This window comes from Oryctolagus cuniculus, chromosome 11 (assembly GCF_964237555.1).
Source record: "Oryctolagus cuniculus chromosome 11, mOryCun1.1, whole genome shotgun sequence".
In the NCBI taxonomy this organism is placed as follows: Eukaryota; Metazoa; Chordata; class Mammalia; order Lagomorpha; family Leporidae; genus Oryctolagus; species Oryctolagus cuniculus.
Window position 1 is genome coordinate 23,812,501 of NC_091442.1, and position 18,710 is coordinate 23,831,210.

General features: G+C 46.6%; 1 protein-coding gene across 7 annotated transcripts in view; it reads right to left on the reverse strand.

Annotated features, from left to right (window-relative positions):
* The window catches only part of ASIP (agouti signaling protein), a 199,155-nt gene that overhangs the window by 2,278 nt on the left and 178,167 nt on the right, over positions 1 to 18,710 (reverse strand). For all 7 annotated transcript variants that reach the window (XM_070051291.1, XM_051844895.2, XM_051844900.2 and 4 more), the window contains 2 exon segments: positions 1,609 to 1,778; positions 268 to 332 (listed from right to left, as the gene is read on the reverse strand). In XM_070051291.1, coding sequence (XP_069907392.1) covers positions 268 to 332; positions 1,609 to 1,768 — 225 coding nt within the window. In that variant the 5' untranslated portion in view covers positions 1,769 to 1,778.

Below are 18,710 nucleotides of genomic sequence, written 5' to 3' on the forward strand. Positions count from 1 at the left end.
AAAGTTGTTCTGAAATGCCTAGAGTTTGGGAAACATCGCATTCACCCAAAGGAAGAGTGATGTGAAACCTCAGGCAGGTGCCTGGCTAGCCTGGGAAGCTGCTTTTCAGCAGTAAGCCATGCTGGTGAACTTCAGCCCCCTAGGCTTTCTGTGGACCTGCCTCAAGGCTCTAGGCCAGGAAGCCCTGGAAAAATCTCTTCATTCCCAGCCAGAGCTTCCAAGGCCTGCCCTCTTCAACACGACCCCACAGAGAACTCCCGCGCCTACCTTGGAAGATCTCTTCTTCTTCTCCGCTTCTTTTATGCTGATGTCTTTGGATTTCTTGTTCAGCGCTTCAAAGTGAGACAGAAGGAACAAAGCCAGATGTTTGTGGAGGCCCTGAATTGCAGCAAAGTGGGAGGAGCAGAGGAGACTCCTGGAAGTCTCAGGGCAGGGGAGGGAAGAAGGGAGCTAACTGAATCACATTTTGGGGCTCGTGCTAGCAGGTTCTCGTTAGCCCGGCTGCTGACCTGGAGCCGGAACCTGAGAGTGCAGTGTCTCCTGAAGGAAGGCAATTGAGAGATCCAAGGAGGTCCTGGGGTTTGCCTGTGGTGTCCCTGAGGGGCCTTGTCCCTTGAGCTGGTTAGCCCTGGTTAGTCTTTGGTCATCAGGTACAAAAAATTGGGATACCCTGAAAATGAACTATACTTCATACCCCAGGGTTTCCTGTATTCCTACTTTCCATTTCTCACAACTGGGAGGCAGGCAGACCGGATTTGAATCCTGATAAAAACAAGTGTGTGACCTTAGGTAACCTGCTTAACCTCCTTGTTACTCAGTTTTCTCATCTGCATATGGTCTGTAACACCTACCTTGCAGGATTGCTTTGAGGATAGTGAGGTTTGTTTATAAAGTCAAAAGTCTAGAACATCAAAGCTGATCCCAACTTTTAATCCCAAAATGTCTAGGATATTCTCTTTTCCTAGTGAGAGGCAAGGCAGTAAAGGATACTACTTTTAAGTTTAGGTTCTAGAGTTAAACATCTGGGTTTGAATTTTGGCTCTGCCAATTAAGACCTGTGTGATTTTGTGCTAGTTAATTTTCCTAAGCCTCAATTTCCTCAACTGTGAGATATGAGTAAAAATAATACCTCACAGTGCCTTGCATACAGTATTCTTATTATCAGGTGAACCACATCTCCAAGGCCAGGCTCTTATACCCCTCATATTTTCCCTGGAACAGTCATTTTCAACCCTGGCAAGGCAGGATTGGCTCATCCCAGACTTGGTTATTCTGCAGCAATGAAGAAGCATTTCCTAAAGTTTGTTATCATTGATAGGAGTTCTGTGGTTCCTCAAATTTCAGAAATGATAAGTTATTCCAAGTTCATCTTAACTTTAGGTTTTCTCAGCCTCTAACATGCTAAACTGTATATTAGATTGGTTATATGCAGGGCTTTCCCAAACCAAAGAAGTCAAGGAATAATTTATTCCCCCACAATTATTTCATGGAATAAACCATGATGATGGCAATGGATCCTGGTAGCAGCCTGGGTAGCAGGCTTGATATCCTGCAGTTCCTTCTCAAGGGCCATAGCCCAGAGGCTGGGCCACAGGCCAGGCTACTTACCCACAATGGAGACTGAAGAGAATTCCAGTAAGTTCGTGGAGGAGTTGCTTCTCAGGCTCTGGTCATCAGTGGGTGTCTCCTCGGGTGCCAGGTGGCTATAGGCAGTGAGGAAGCACAGGAAGACCAGCAGGGTGGCCTGGAGCAGGCGAGTGACATTCATCCTGAGAGGCCTGGGTGGGACAGAGAAAGTGGTTGGTGCAATAAAAAGAGGATGTGCCTTCCTGCTTTCTTGGTATTTTTTGGGCTGTTGTTCTGATGTGTTCTGCAAGAGTCCCAGCAGAGGAAAAGCAAGGCTTAGGGAAGGGAAATTCACAAAGGAAGGAAAAAAGCAAAGGAGAAATTGGGAGAGAGAGAGACAAGGGAGGGAGGGAGATTGAAGCAAAGAGAAAAGGAATGCATTGCATTGGTCTCTGCTGTCCAGAGGGTGGGGTATTGGCTATTTCTGTAGTTTCTTTCTTTCTTTTTTAAAGATTTATTTATTTATTTATTTTGAAAGAGTTATACAAAGGAGAGACAGCGAGATCTTCCATCCACTGGTTCACTCCTTAGATGACTGCAATGGCCAGCGCTGGGCCAGGCTGAAGCCACGAGCCAGGAGCTTCTTCTGGGACTCCCACATGGGTTGCAGGGGCCCAAGTGCTTGGGCCATCTTCCTCTGCCTTTCCCAGGCCATTAGCAGGGAACTACATCAGAAGTGGAACAGCTGGGACATGAACTGGCACCCATATGGGATGCCAACGTTGCAGGCGGCAGCTTTACTTGCTACACCACAATGCCCACCCCATGTTTGTTTGTTTGTTTGTTTGTTTGTTTGTTTTTAAGTGAGTGGCCCTGGAAGTCCTGAGGCCTGAGCAGCATTGCTGAAAGGCCCCTCATTGTGCCTCACATTGGCAGAGGTTTTACTAAGGTTCAGAGAATAAGGCTGGTAAGCGAAGACTTGTTGAGAACGAGGCAGAGATTAGGGCTTCTTCAGATAAGTGTATATGTGTCTCATATGGCAGATTCCCATGCCTGGAGGGAAACAGTGCTGGTGTGGTTTGTGTCAGGAGGGTGGGCTTGTCGATGGGCTAACTGGAATGCTTTATTTATTAGCTGGCTTTTGTTGGAGGCAAACAGATCTCAGGGTGGGTTTCTGTCCTTGAATGCCTGTGTTTGGCCCAGAGCTTCAGCAGTATGAGATCCTCACCCTTCACCCCTCCTTTCTCCACTTTCTCTCTGAGACAAGACTGGGACTACTTTCTAAGGGTCTCTCCACTCTACAAACAGAAGAGAACAGACACTTTGCTTATGCTGGTCCTGACTACTACCGGGCTCCTGTTACAGCAGCCTGGCCAGTTTCTCGCCAGTATCTCGAAGCCCTCAGGTTGGCTTGAGACAAGTATCCTGCATGCCTGTTAACTACAGGAGGAGGGGACCCCAACAGTTGGTCCTCGCCTTCATTCCAAATTTCTTAAGTTGGAAGGGACAGTCCTGTCTTTTAGAACTCCATCCTTAGCCCCAATACCAGATTTTCTGATTTCTTCAGTTCTCACCACTGGGCACTGGCTATCATAAACTGGCCACCAGATTTCTTTCTCAGAGCCTAGTGAGTAGATAGAACAAGCACTGGGCTGGGAGTCAGGACCAGTGGGTTCTTGTCTTGGCTCAAGTATTGATAAAATAGATGACTTTGGGCAAGCCCATTCTTTTTTCTGAACTTGAGTTTCCTTCTTGGTAAAACAAAGGGAGTGGGCTAGATCAGTGGTTTGTATTCATTTAGCAGGGGAACTCTTCCTTCAAAAAACACTGATGGCGGGAGTGAGCAAGCATTTAACTTAGTGGTTAAGATGCTTGTATGCTGGGGGCTGGCCTTGTGGCCCAGCCGATAAAGCTGCTGCCTGTGATGTTGACATGGGTGCTGGTTCGAGTCCTGGTTACTCTTATTCCAATCCAGCTTCCTGCTAATGGCCTAGGGAAGGCAGTAGAAGATGGCCCAAGTATTTAGGCCCTTGCTACCCACATGGGAGACCCTGATGAAGCTCCTGGGATCTGAGTCCTGGCTTTGGCTTGGCTCAGCTCAGCCTTGGCTGTTGTGGCCATCTGGGCAGTGAACCAACAGATGGAAGATCTCTCTTTCTCTGTAACTCAGATTCAAATAAATAAATCTTTAAAAATTTTTATTTTTTAAAAAGTTTTATTTATTTGAAAGTCAGAGTTACACAGAGAGAGAAGAGGCAGAGAGAGGTCTTCCATCTACTGGTTCACTTCCAATTGGCTGCAACAGCTGGAGCTGCACCGATCCAAAGCCAGGAGCCAGGAGCTTCTTCTGGGTCTCCCATGTGGGTGCAGGGGCCCAAGGACCTAGGCCATCTTCTACTGCTTTCCCAGGCCACAGCAGAGAGCTGGATCGGAAGTGGAGCAGCCGAGTCTTGAACCAGCGCCCATATGAGATGCTGACGCTTCAGGCCAGGGCATTTACCCGCTGCACCACAGCGCCAGCCCCTTAAAAATTTTTTTTTAAAAAGATGCTTGTGTGCTTCAGCCTGGTTCAGCCTTGGCTGCTATGGGCACGTGGGGAATGAACCAGTAGGTGGGAGATATCTCCCTGTGTCTGTCTTTGTCTGTCTCTGCCCTTCTGCTTTTCTGCTCTTTTCCTGGCTTCACTCATTCGCAACATACAGATGACTGGATAAAGTAAGCAGGTGTATGGTCTAGCTCTGTTGTATTCTTTGTCCAGTGACCGTCTTCCCCAGTAAAGAATCTTGGCCTCCATCTTTGACTGTTTTTTTTTTCCCCCTTCTGGTTTTTATATCCTATCACTCAGCAAGTTTTATTTTATTTTCCCTTTAAGTTATCTCATATTTTCCATTTCCTCATCATCCAAGTCTTTGCTCTCGAGGGAACAAGTTTCACACTGACTCCCTCTTTCTGCTTTTGTTCTTACTTCACCAACTTCATTCATTCTCTCATTATCCCTCATCACTTCTCCTCCTTCCTCCAGGCCCCAGTTCAAATGGCAGCAATAGCACGTTTTCTCTTTCAGCACCAGGCCAGAACAAAGAGCTCCTCCAAGTCTTAAAGTCAATACCCTATTGTTTAGGACATCATTGTTCTATAATTGTTCGTGTGGGTTATTCTCATCACGTAGATGAGGTTCTTTGTTTAAGGAGGTAGGACAGTAAAGTTACAAGAATATAGGCTCTGAAATCAGACAGATGTGGCGTCACTATTCAGAAGCTATGAGAGGGCAAGTCATTTAACCACTGCGCCTCAGTTTCTTCATCTATGAAATTACCTACTAGACAAAGTGTTACAGACTACCTATAATAATACCTACTAGACAGTGTTCTGGGAATCAAAACAAGATCAGGATTCAGTGAAGTGCCTAGTATAAATATTAGTTAACCATATTAATTATAACTTTCATATGTTCAGTGAAGTTATGTCCTAGAATTTATATTTTCTAACTTTTTTTTAATTGCCACTTTCTTTTTTTAAGATTTATTTATTTATTTGAAAGTCAGAGTTATACAGAAAGAGGAGAGGCAGAGAGAGAGAGGTCTTCCATCCACTGGTTCACTCCCCAGTTGGCCGCAATGGCCAGAGCTGTGCCGATCCGAAGCCAGGAGCCAGGAGCTTCTTCTGGGTCTCCCATGTGGGTGCAGGGGCCCAAGGATTTGGGCTGTCCTCTACTGCTTTCCCAGGCTATAGCTGAGAGCTGGATCGGAAGTGGAGCAGCTGGGTCTTGAACCAGCGCCCATATGGGATGCCGGTGCTTCAGGCCGGGGCGTTAACACGCTGTGCCACAGCGCCGGCCCCTATTTTCTAACTCTTAGGTGCATATGATTTGTATTTAATAGTGCTCTGTAAGAGAAGGTCTCCCTAACTCTAAGTTTTGAATGTAAGAGTGGGGGCCGAGCCGGCGCCGTGGCTCAATAGGCTAATCCTCCACCTTGCGGCGCCGGCACACCGGTTCTAGTCCCGGTTGGGGCGCCGGATTCTGTCCGGTTGCCCCTCTTCCAGGACAGCCCTCTGCTATGGCCAGGGAGTGCAGTGGAGGATGGCCCAGGTGCTTGGGCCCTGCACCCCATGGGAGACCAGGAAAAGCACCTGGCTCCTGGCTCCTGCCATCGGATCAGCGCGGTGCGCCGGCTGCAGCGGCGGCCATTGGAGGGTGAACCAACGGCAAAGGAAGACCTTTCTCTCTCTGTCTCTCTCTCTCACTGTCCACTCCACCTGTCAAAAAAAAAAAAAAAAAAAAAAAAAAAAAAAGAAAGAGTGGGGGCCAAGTAGTAAACATAAAAAGCACTGTTCCAGGGGCCGGCCCCCAAGAAGGAATTCTTAACCTTGAAATTGTTGGCAAGGGGCAGTGATGTGGTACAGCAGGTTAAAGCCCCAGCCTGCAGTGCCAGCATCTCATATGGACGCCGGTTCAAGTCCTGGGTGCTCCACTTCTGATCCAGTTTCCTGCTAATGTGCCTGGGAAAGCAGTGGAGGATGGTCCAAGACCTTGGGCCCCAGCACCTATGTGGGAGATGTGGAAGAAGCTTCTGGCTCCTGGCTTCAGATCAGCTCAGCTCCAGCTGTTGCAGTCATCTGGGGAGTGAACCAGCAGATAGAAGACTTCTTTTTCTCTCTGTCTTTACCTCTCTGTAACTCTTTCAAATAAATAAAGTAAAAAATTTTTTAAAAGAAATTGTCTGCAAAACTGTGCACATCTGTAATATTTTCAGGGGAGAAGTTCCATAGCTTTCTTCTTGATCTACAAAGAGGTCTCTGGCCCCTAAAAAGCTCAGAACCACTCAAATTCTTTTTTTTTTTTTTTTTTTTTTTTTTTTTGACAGGCAGAGTGGACAGTGAGAGAGAGAGAGACAGAGAGAAAGGTCTTCCTTTGCCATTGGTTCACCCTCCAATGGCCGCCGCGGCCAGCGCACTGCGGCCGGCGCACCGCGCTGATCCGATGGCAGGAGCCAGGAGCCAGGTGCTTTTCCTGGTCTCCCATGGGGTGCAGGGCCCAAGCACCTGGGCCATCCTCCACTGCACTCCCTGGCCACAGCAGAGAGCTGTCCTGGAAGAGGGGCAACCAGGACAGAATCCGGCGCCCCGACCGGGACTAGAACCCGGTGTGCCGGCGCCGCTAGGCAGAGGATTAGCCTAGTGAGCCGCGGCGCCGGCCAGAACCACTCAAATTCTAAGAGCTAGAATGGAGATACCTCTTTGCAAATTATACTCCTACAATCAAAATGGGGCTCATCCAGAATCACAGACAAATAAGGGCAGAGTATGCTTGTTTGTTTATTTGTATTTCAGTTCAGGAAATAGTTCAGTTCTACAGCAGGGGAATTGCTGGAAAAGGCACATTTTAGTCTTGTGCTGGTTTAGAACTTAACATTGAAGCAACGTGAAGAATATAAACAGTGTGAAGCCATTTTGTGAACAAATATAAAAATGTATATGCATATGCAAGAAAAAGGTGTAGAAGGACACATATTAAAATTTTAGTGGTGATTACTCCTTGGGAGTGGAAATGGAGATGGGGAGTGAAGTAGAGAAATGTACTTTTTGCTTTATGTAGTTCAGTATGTGTTTTTAAAGTAAGCATGACGGCCGGCGCTGCAGCTCACTAGGCTAATCCTCCGCCTTGCGGCGCCAGCACACCGGTTCTAGTCCTGGTCGGGGCGCCGGATTCTGTCCCGGTTGCCCCTCTTCCAGGACAGCTCTCTGCTGTGGCCAGGGAGTGCAGTGGAGGATGGCCCAAGTGCTTGGGCCCTGCACCCCATGGGAGACCAGGAGAAGCACCTGGCTCCTGCCATCGGATCAGCGCGGTGCGGCCATTGGAGGGTGAACCAACGGCAAAGGAAGACCTTTCTCTCTGTCTTTCTCTCTCACTGTCCACTCTGCCTGTCAAAAAACAAAACAAAACAAACCCTATTACCTTCTGGTTCATCAGCCACTGTTTCTGAAATACCAAAACCTGGGAAAGGTAACAATTTTTGATGAGACAATTTCTTGGCCAAAATAGCTGTTCCAAATTCCAAGGGGGAGGGGCCCAGAGAAGAATTCTCTCTCCTTTATAGTAACCCTGATTCTCTACAACAGATGTTCAGCAGCTACATGGGGACCCCACCCCACCATACATCTTTCAACCACTTGGGCAGCTCATGTTATATCCAGGGCAAGAGCCTTGCCAGACTGTGCGTGGGAGGCTGGATGAAAGCACCCTGTTAATTAATGTCCACTCAGGCTTGTCAATGATGTCTGTGAGCAAACATAATTTCTGGGGTAGCATGAGGGTGGTAATATGTTTGATCTACTTAATTTTGTCCTAGAATAATCAATCAATCAACAAATATTTTTTGAATACTATGGGAAGCCTTCCCTGATGGCCCACCTCCAAGGGAGTTAATTATTCTTTTCTCCCTAAACACATTGTATTGCAATTATTTGTTCATTCATCTCTTCTAGACAGAGGATTCATCAAGGGTAGAGCCCATGCCTTATTCATCTCCACACCACCTCTTCCCTTCCACCCCCAACCCAGGGCCTAGCACTCCTGCTTGGCACAAAATCTTAGAGAAATGTTTCTCTCAATTAAATTGATTTACTATATGTCTAGTATAGATTAATAACAAAAACTCCATCTTTTAATGGCTTTCAGTGGTAGAGGGAAGAAAGACAAGTAACAGAAAAGGAGGGGAGAAGTGCTGGAGTTAAAACATGGTGAAATAAATGCCTTGAGTGGGCTGAGAAAGGCAGTGGTTAAACATCACAGGGATTTGGATGATCTTGTGAGTTATTGTTAAACTAGGACTTCTCTGATCTCCTCGAACTCCTTCCAATTTTGGTTTTCAGCTCCTGGAGAGCTGCACACTTGGCTTTGAACAGCTCTTGCTGGATCCTTCCTGACTCACGTGGTTCTCTGCAGCAGGCAGGAAGATATCTTTCTTCTCCAGCTCCTTCCACCTTTCCCCATTAGCAGTCTCCTCAAATTTCCTGTCCTAGAGGGTGGCTTTCTTTTATAGCCATCCGGCCAGTGGTGGCCAGATGTGCCTAGCCAAAGCCAAGTATTGAAATTTCTATCTTATTTTAATCAGTTATGTTAGCTGGAACTTTTAAAGTTTTATTTATTTATTTAAAGGCAAAGTGACAGAGAGGGAGAGACAGAGATAGATCAATCAATTGATTGATCAGTCAGTCATCTGCTAGTTCACTCCCCAAATGCCTGCAATAGCCAAGGCCAGTCCAGGCCAAAGCCAGGACCAGGAACTTCATCTGGGTCTCCCACGTGAGTGACATGAACCCAAGTACTTGCATCATCATCTATTGCCTTCCCAGGTGCATTATCAGGAAGCTGGAAGAGAAGCAGAAGAACCAGGACTCAAGCTGGCACTCCGATATGGGATGCAGGACATCCCAAGCGGTGGCTTAACCCACTGTGCCACAATGCCTGCCTCTTCACTGTAGCTTTTCTTTGATAGAAGTTTTTTTTTTTAAAGATTTGTTTATTTATTTGAAAGAGTTAGAGATAGAAGAGAGGCAGAGAGAGAAAGAGAGAGAGAGAGAAGTCTTCCATCCGACAGTTTACTCCCCAATTGGCCACAGCAGCCGGAGCTGCGCCAATTCAAAGCCAGGAGCTAGGAGCTTCCTCCAGGTCTCCCACGTGGGTGCAGGGGCCCAAGGACTTGGGCCATCTTCTACTGCTTTCCCAGGCCACAGCAGAGAGCTGGATAGGAAGTGAAGCAGCCGGGACTAGAACCATCACCCATGTGGGATGCCGGCACTTCAGGCCAGGACGTTAACCTGCTGTGCCACAGCGCTGCCCCCCCACTGTAGCTTTTCTTAAGCGGCCAAAATGCATCCTTGGAAGATCAGTAAATTCTCTATGTCTACATTAAGCAGGTGGCCATGTGTTTGTAGGAGGTAGTGGGTCACCTAAATGAGGGGCACAGGGGCCAAGTTCCTGATTCTCTCCCAAGAGATAATTCTACGCATTGAATTATCTCTCTTCTAATAAAAAGAGGAGACTAATTCCTGTCTCCCAGGATGTAAGTTACAGGCAGGCTACCTCATTTGCTGGACTGTATGAAAAATGAAAACAATGAAAAGTCAGGACTCCTTGTCAAAAAATTAAGAATTTTGGAGCCAATGCTGTGGTGTAGTGGGTTAAGCTGCCATTTGCAATACTAGCATCCCATAAGGAGGCTGGTTTGAATCCCGACTGTTCCACTGTTTTTGTTTTTGTTTTTGTTTTTTTTTTTTTAAACTATCTATTTATTTAGAAGCAGAGTTATAGACAAGAGAAGGAGAGACAGAGGTCTTCTATCTGCTGGTTTACTTCCCAAATGGCCACAATGGCTGGAGCTGGGCAGATCCAAAGCTAGGAGCCAGAAGCTTTTTCTGGGTCTCCTACATGGGTGCAGGGGCCCAAGCACTTGGACCATTTTCTACTGCTTTTCAGGCCTTCAGCAGGGAGCTGGATCAGAAGTGGAGCAGCTGGGACTTGAAGAGGCTGCTCCACTTCCGATCCAGCTCCCTGCTAATGTGCCTGGGAAAGCAGTGAAGGATGACCCAAGCCGTGGGGTCCCTGTAAGCATGTGAGAGACCTGGAAGAAGTTTCTGGCTCCTGGCTTCAACCTGGCCCAGCCCTGGCTGTTGCGGCCATTTGGGGTGTGAACCAGCAGATGGAAGACCTCCCTTTCCTTCTCTCTCTGTAAATCTGCCTTCAAAAAAATAAAATAAAAATCTTAAAAAAAGTTAAGGGGACCAACACTGTGGCACAGTAGGCTAAGCCTCTGATTGTGGTGCCTGGCATCCCATATGGGTGCCAGTTCGTGTCCTGGCTGCTCCTCTTCTGATCTAGCTCTCTATTACGGCCTGGGGAAGCAGTGGAAGTTGGCCTAGGTGCTTGGGCCTCTGTGCTATGTGGGAGACTTGGAAGAAATTCCTGGCTCCTGGCTCTGAATTGGCCCAACTCTGGCCATTGTGGCCATCTGCCGGAAGTGAACCAGTGAAGTGAAGACTTTTCTCTTTTCTCCCTCTTTTTGTCTGTAACTCTGCCTCTCACATAAATAAAATCTTAAAAAAGAAAGTTAGGAATTTCAAGATGGCAACCAGAGAGCACTAATCCAAGCCTCAATGCCTTTAAGCATGGGGCCCTGCATAACTGCACAATTTGCAATGCCCATGAAGCCAGCCCTGGTGACTGGATTGAGAAAGTTGACACTGATGATGTGACATGGTAACTGTGAACTTTGTTGATTGAGGGAAATATTACATTTCTGTCCATCCCTGGATGAGATTTTTAACTCTGACATGACGTGATTCCAAATGAGCAGTATCTCCTTCTGGGAGGCTGCAACATTTCCTGCTGGTTATTTTTTCGATGGTAAGGATTCACCCTCTGAGAATAAATCTGATTTATGGAAATAGACAATGATTTGTAGCCAATTCTGGTAAGAACAGTAAGGTTTTGGGTAGTAAATGAGATGTGGCTTAAGTCATATGTTTTTAAAAAAACTTTTTTTTCTAAAGTCAGAGTCACAGAGAGAGGGAGAGGGAAGGGGAAAATGGGAGAAAAGAGTGAGGGCGAGCGAGTGAACAAGTGAACAGGAGACAGAGAAATCTTTTGCCTGCTGGTTCATTTCCCAAATGGCTACTATGGCCCAGATTGGGCCAAGCTGAAGCCAGAAGCCTGGAACTCTATTAGGGTCTTCCACATGGATGGCAGTGGCCCAAGTACCTGGCCCATCTTCTGCTGTCTTCCCAGGCACATTAGCATGGAACTGGATCAGAAGGAGAGCAGCTGGACTTAAACTTGGATCTCATATGTAATGCTGATGTTGTAGGCTGTGGCTTAACCCACTGTGCCACAACACCTGCCCCAAGTCATGAGACTTATAATTTAAAAATGAGTTTAAGGGTCAGCACTGTGGCATAGTGGGTAAAGCCATCACTTTGGGTGAGTGAACCAGCACATAGAAGATTTCTCTCTCCCTCTTTCTCTATAACTCTGCCTTTCAAATAGACAAATCTTTTAAAAAATGATTTTAAGGGGCAGGCTTTGTGGCATAGTGGATTAAGCTGCCACCCGCAACACTGACATCCCATATTGCTGCTGGTTCCTGTCCCAGCTGCTCCACTTCCAATCCAGCTCCCTGCTAATGGCTTGGGAAAGCAGTGAAAGATAGCTCAAGTGGTTGGGCCCCTGCCGCCCAGGTGGGAGACCTGGAAGAAGTTCTTGGCTCCTGGCTTCCACCTGGTCCAATTCAACGTACTCAAACATCTTTGAATTCTAGGCACGTTTTCAGAGACAATTTTTTTTAAAGATTTATTTTTTCTTTATTTGAAAGGCAGAGTTACAAAAAGAGGAGGAGGAGGGGAAGAGAGAGAGAGAGAGAGAGAGAGAGAGAGAGAGAGAGAGATTGATTCTATCTGCTGATTCACTTCCTAAATGGCTGCAAAGTCTGGGGCTGGGCCAAGCAAAAGCCAGGAGCCTGGAGCTTCTTGTGGGTCTCTCATGTGGATGCGGGATCCAAGCACTTGGACCATCCTACACTGCTTTCCCAGGCACATTAGAAGGGAGCTGGATCAGAAGTGGAGCATCTGAGATGCGAAAACCATTGCCCATCTGGGATGCTGGCATCACAGGTGGAGGCTTAACCTGCTACATCATGATGCTGGCCCCAAGAGACAATTTAAGTCATACAAATAGTGTCATATAATATAATAATCATAACTTTTTTTTAAAGATTTCTTTATTTATTTGAAAGTCAGAGTTATACAGAGAGAGAAGAGGCAGAGAGTTCTTCCATCCGATGGTTCACTCCCCAGATGGCTGCAATGGCCGGAGCTGTGCCGATCCGAAGCCAGGAGCCAGGAGCTTCTTTTGGGTCTCCCATGTGGGTGCAGGGGCCCAAGGACTTGGGCCATCTTCTACTGCTTTCCCAGGCCACAGCAGAGAGCTGGATCGGAAGTGGAGCAGCCGAGTCTTGAACCAGCACCCATATGGTATGCCAGTGCTTCAGGCTGGGGCGTTAACCCGCTGTGCCACAGTGCTGCCCCCCCCCCCTTTTTAAAGATTTACATAACTTTTATATTGGGATGGAAATGTATTTCAGTTGAAGATCAGATATATACCCCAAAAATAATAACAAACAGCCATATGAAGGAAATTCCAACTTAAATTAGTGTTTTTTTTTTTGTTTGTTTTGTTTTTTTTGTTTTTTGTTTTTTGTTTTTTTTTGACAGGCAGAGTTAGGGGGGGAGAGAGAGAGAGACAGAGAGAAAGGTCTTCCTTTTCTGTTGGTTCACCCTCCAAATGGCCACTATAGCTGGCGTGCTGAGCTGATCCGAAGCCAGGAGCCAGCTGCTTCCTCCTGGTCTCCCATGCGGGTGCAGGGCGCAAGGACCTGGGCCATCCTCCACTGCACTCCCGGGCCACAGCAGAGAGCTGGACTGGAAGAGGGGCAACTGGGACAGAATCCGGTGCCCCGACCAGGACTAGAACACGGTGTGCCGGTGCCGCAGGCGGGGGATTAGCCTAGTGAACTATGGCGCCGGCTAAATTAGTGTTTTCTAAAAGAAACTATTTAGGTAAGAGGGATATATATATATATGTATATATATAAAATGATTATATATATATATATAATGAGATTTTAGAATTAAAGAAGAGAATAAAACAGGTAGAAGAGGGTGGGGCAATTAGCCTAGAAGTTAAGACTCAGATTTAGATATCTGCACCTTGCACTGGAGTACTTAAGTTTGATTCCTGCCTCTGCCTTCTGATTCCAGCTTCTTGCTAATGCAGATCCTGGGAGACAGTGGTGATGACCCAAATAATTAAGCTCCTGCCATGCACATGGGAGACCTGGATTGAGTTCCCAGCCCCAGTCTTTACACAGGGAAGGAGTAAACTATTAAGTGGTAGCTCACTCTCTTTGTGTCTGTCTGCCTCTCAAATAAATAATTAAAAAAAATATTTTTTTGACAGGCAGAGTGGACAGTGAGAGAGAGAGACAGAGAGAAAGGTCTTCCTTTTTGCCGTTGATTCACCCTCCAATGGCCGCTGCGGCTGGCACGCTGCAGCCGGCACATCGCGCTGATCTGAAGCCAGGAGCCAGGTGCTTCTCCTGGTCTCCCATGCAGGTGCAGGGCCCAAGGACCTGGGCCATCCTCCACTGCACTCCCAGGCCATAGCAGAGAGCTGGACTGTAAGTGGAGCAACCAGGACAGAATCCGGCGCCCCGACTGGGACTAGAACCCGGTGTGCTGGCTCCGCAAGGCGGAGGATTAGCCTATTGAGCCACGGAGCCGGCCTTAAATAAATAATTTTTAAAAGGGCAGAAAAAGAGAGGAGAACGAAACTCTTAGATAATTTAATGGTTGTACAAATATGATAGAGTACTATACAAGCTAGATGCATAGACCAATCACTCAACACGGCCTACCGCTGCAATTAAGAGATATAGTAGGCCGGCGCCGCGGCTCACTAGGCTAATCCTCCGCCTAGCGGCGCCGGCACACCGGGTTCTAGTCCCGGTTGGGGCGCCGGATTCTGTCCCGGTTGCCCCTCTTCCAGGCCAGCTCTCTGCTGTGGCCAGGGAGTGCAGTGGAGGATGGCCCAGGTGCTTGGGCCCTGCACCCCATGGGAGACCAGGAAAAGCACCTGGCTCCTGGCTCCTGCCATCGGATCAGCGCGGTGCACCGGCCGCAGCGCGCCGGCCGCGGCAGCCATTGGAGGGTGAACCAACGGCAAAGGAAGACCTTTCTCTCTGTCTCTCTCTCTCACTGTCCACTCTGCCTGTCAAAAAAAAAATAATAATAAAAAATAAAAAAAAGAGACATAGTAAATGTGAGATGTTTATATCAAGAGCCGCTGATATAAGATGACATACTGTTTTACAGTAAACATTTTTTGTAAGTAGAAAGAGTATGAAATAATAAAGGTATAAAACAAGTAAATATATAAATCAATGAAGCAGTCATTTATTCTCATGATCAAGGACTATGTACTCTATATACTTTTATGTTAGCATCACCACAAATGGGCTATAGGAATTTTTTAGCTCTATCATCCTATGGGACCACTGTCATAAACGTGTTCTATCATTAATGGAAATTTTGTTATGTGGTGTGTGATGGTAGAATTGTGGGACTGGAGTTGGGTGGTAAGGGGAACTTCAACTTTATTTGTAATTTTTTTAAATAATAAGGGTGAAACAAACATGGAACAAGTAAGGATGATTCTGGGTAGAGTTTACATGAAATGTTCTCTATATAAAAATATTCTCACAATATAAAAAAGTAAAAAAGAAGTGGTAAATTTTCCTCTGGTCTGGTCTGTGTCTCTGACAAATCTATAATCCTTTGAAATGCTGATTAGGGGTTCAGAGCTCTTAGATCTTTAATTTTCTTTACAGCAAGCCAAGGTGGAGCTCTGTTTCTCTCTGAATGGATGAGGTGACTTTCTTTAACCAGAACAATGCATGGTTCACTCCACCTGCAAAATCAGGGTTTGTAACTTAGTGTTGCTCATCCCTAAATGGGCTCCTGCTTAACCAGGCAGGGAGGAGAGAGGGGGAAGAAAATGCAGCTCTGTCAGCATCAGTCAGGATCAGCTATTATCAGTCCTGGGCACACACCTGATCTCCATCATGCCTCTCTACAACCATGGTTGGGGAAAAGGGAACAAGATAAGGGCAAACTCGTGCACTTCTGGACTTAATAGTTTCCAAATTACAGTGAATTTCTTTTTTTTTTTTTTTTTTACTTTATCTAGAATACTATGGCAGTCCCCATCTCCTTCTTTAAATCCTGCCCTTCGTTTCAGAAGCTTGCACGAGGCCTGCCTCTTCTGGGACCACTGTTCTCTAGCCTACCTCTGGGATCTTGCCTTCTGCAAGTCAAGATAAAGCCCTCTGTCTGGGGGTTGCAAAACACTGGAATAACTGGCCTGGACTCTTATCTCTTGAGGTTCCTATTGAAAGCCAGTTCCACATTATGTTGCCCCAAATCCCTCTATCTGCAGACCTAGGCTACAGAGGTCCAAGATTAATAATGTCTCTAGTTAACAGTTTTGTCACACAACCTCTCTCTGATGGTCTAAGTTATATGGGGAGGAAGAGTGGGAATAACTTATAAAATAGGATTTAAATCACATTCTGCCTCACATATCTTCCCTTAACTAGCCAGTTTCCACAGCACGTCTTATGGGCCACTAAGGTAATAAGGCAAATGATCTTAGATATGATTAAATTAGTAACAGTAAGTGTTATGGGCTTAGTTCTATTTCCCCATCTAAAAGCAGAGCTCTGAGAAGGGAGGAAGAACCAAATAAAGAAAGTGCTGAGAACTTTGGAGCATGGTGTCAGGAGAACAGCTTCTGCTCAGGCTAGGCAGGAGACACCCAGAGGGAAGGGAGCTCTGATGGAAAAGGCCTAGAGAAATCTTGCTCATAAATGTTTCAGTTCTCAAGACTGCTTTGTTGTGAACGGGGTCTGAAGACTGCACTTCAGGTACTGAGCCCAACACACTGAGGGATCCTTTAATCCAGCCTCACCCATGACTGATGGGAAAAACATTGAGAAGACAAGACCCACTGAGCATGAGGAATTCAACATCTCAGGTCATTACCTGCTACCTTCTTTGGTAATCCAAGTCCTAGCGGTTCAGAATCTTAGCTGAACCACTAACCAAAAGCTTATAGCTACCCTAGGCCAAGTCACCATCACTATTGTCTGGTCAACCAAATGTCACTTTCTTGATATCTGTGAGTCCTTTCTGTGCTATTCCATGCACTCCCGATACAGATTCTTTTTTTAAAGATTTATTTATTTGAGGCCGGCGCCGCGGCTCACTAGGCTAATCCTCCGCCTGTGGCGCTGGCACCTCGGGTTCTAGTCTCTATCAGGGTGCCAGATTCTGTCCTGGTTGCCCCTCTTCCAGTCCAGCTCTCTGCTGTGGCCCAGGAAGCCAGTGGAGGATGGCCCAAGTGCTTGGGCCCTTCACCCGCATGGGAGACCAGGAGGAAGCAGCTGGCTCCTGGCTTCAGATTGGATCAGTGTGCCGAATGCAGCGCGCCAGCCATAGCGGCCACTTCGGGGGTGAACCAACAGCAAAGGAAAACCTTTCTTTCTGTCTCTCTCACTAACTCTGCCTGTCCAAAAAAAAAAAAAAAAAGCATGCTTAGGGGTCGGCATTGTGGCGTAGTGGGTAAAGCCGCCGCCTGCAGTGCCAGCATCCCATATGGGTTCTTTTTTTTTTTTTTTTTGACAGGTGGAGTGGACAGAGAGAGAGAGAGACAGAGAGAAAGGTCTTCCTTTTGCCGTTGGTTCACCCTCCAATGGCCGCTGCGGCCAGCGCGCTGCGGCCGGCGCACCGCGCTGATCCGATGGCAGGAGCCAGGAGCCAGGTACTTATCCTGGTCTCCCATGGGGTGCAGGGCCCAAGCACTTGGGCCATCCTCTACTGCACTCCCTGGCCACAGCAGAGAGCTGGCCTGGAAGAGGGGCAACCGGGACAGAATCCGGTGCCCCGACCGGGACTAGAACCTGGTGTGCCGGCGCCGCAAGGCGGAGGATTAGCCTAGTGAGCCGCGGCGCCGGCCCCCATATGGGTTCTGATTTAAGTCCTGACTGCAATAATTCCAATCCAGCTCTCTGCTATGGCTTGGGAAAGCAGTAGAAGGTGCCCCAAGTCCTTGGGCCCCTATATCCACGTAGGAGACCTGGAAGAAGCTCTAGTCTCCTGTCTTTGGATCAGCCCAGCTCCAGCCATTGTAGCTCACTGGGGAGTGAACCAATGGATGGAAGACCTCCCTCTCTCTCTCTGCCTCTTTATAACTCTTCCTTTCAAATACATAAATAAATCTTTTTTTAAAAAAGTATCCTGTTAATGAACGTTAACCTATATGTACACTTGTTTAAACACCACTCAGATCAAGATACATAGCATTCCTTTTACTCATGAAAGTTTTCCTGTGCCTCTTTCCAATAAATACACATTTCACCCCATAGAAGTAACCTTTATTCTGACTCCTCACACCAGATCTGTTTTGCATGTTCTTGTACTTCATAGAAATGGAAGCATACTGAATGAAGTATTTTATGTCTGATCTCTTTTGCTCAACATAATATTTTTGATATTTAATACATCTTATCACATAGATAAGTTGTTTTTCCAATTGTCAATTAATATTCTACTGTATTCATTTATCCACCCTCTTAGAGGATCTCCTATGAAATATAAATCCCAAATACTGCCAGAGTTCTACTCAATCTGAATCTCCAGGGGAGGAGTCTAGAGATGTATTTTTAATAAACTTCCAGTGATTGTGATGTATGATTTGATCCATACACTTTGGTTCTACAAATATAGAAACTGAGGCCCAGAATGAGGGCAGGTTTCCCAAGTAGAATCATGAATCAGGGGTGGGCATTTGGTATAGCAGTTAAGATATTGCTTGGGATGCCTGCATCCCACATTGGTATGCCTGAATCCTGGCTCCACTCCTACTTCTAGCTTCTTACTGATGTGCACCCTGGAAGGCAACAAGTGATGGGTCAAGTACTTGGGTCCTTGTCACCTACGTGGGAGACCTGGATTGGTTCTAAGCCTAGATTCAGCCTGGCCCAGCCCTGGCTGATAACAGGCATTTGGGTGAATGAGCGAGTAGATGGGAGATCCCTGTTTGTCTCTCTATGTCCCTCTCTGCCTGCCTTTCAAATAAGTAAATAAATAAATAAATAAATACAAACACACACATGAATCAGCGAGAATTCTGATTAGACCCTCTCCCATAGTACTGCTCTCTTCACCCTAAGACAACTCAAATTGCTATTTAGTGACAAAGGTAGGGACGTGAATCACAATAACTTCTATTTACTGAGCACTTGCTAGGTTCTGCCCTAGGTACCTTATGTACATTTAACAAGCTACATTTCACAGTGAGGAAACTGAAACCCAAAGCACAAACCACAGAGATAGTGAGTTACAAGAAAGGAGTCAATTCTAGATCTGCCTAACTCCAGATGCACACAAGAAGGTTGGCACCTTTTCCTGATGTGAAAAGGAAAACTACAAACTCCTTGGTTTGCTGGCCTGGTCTCGTCTAAATTGCTATA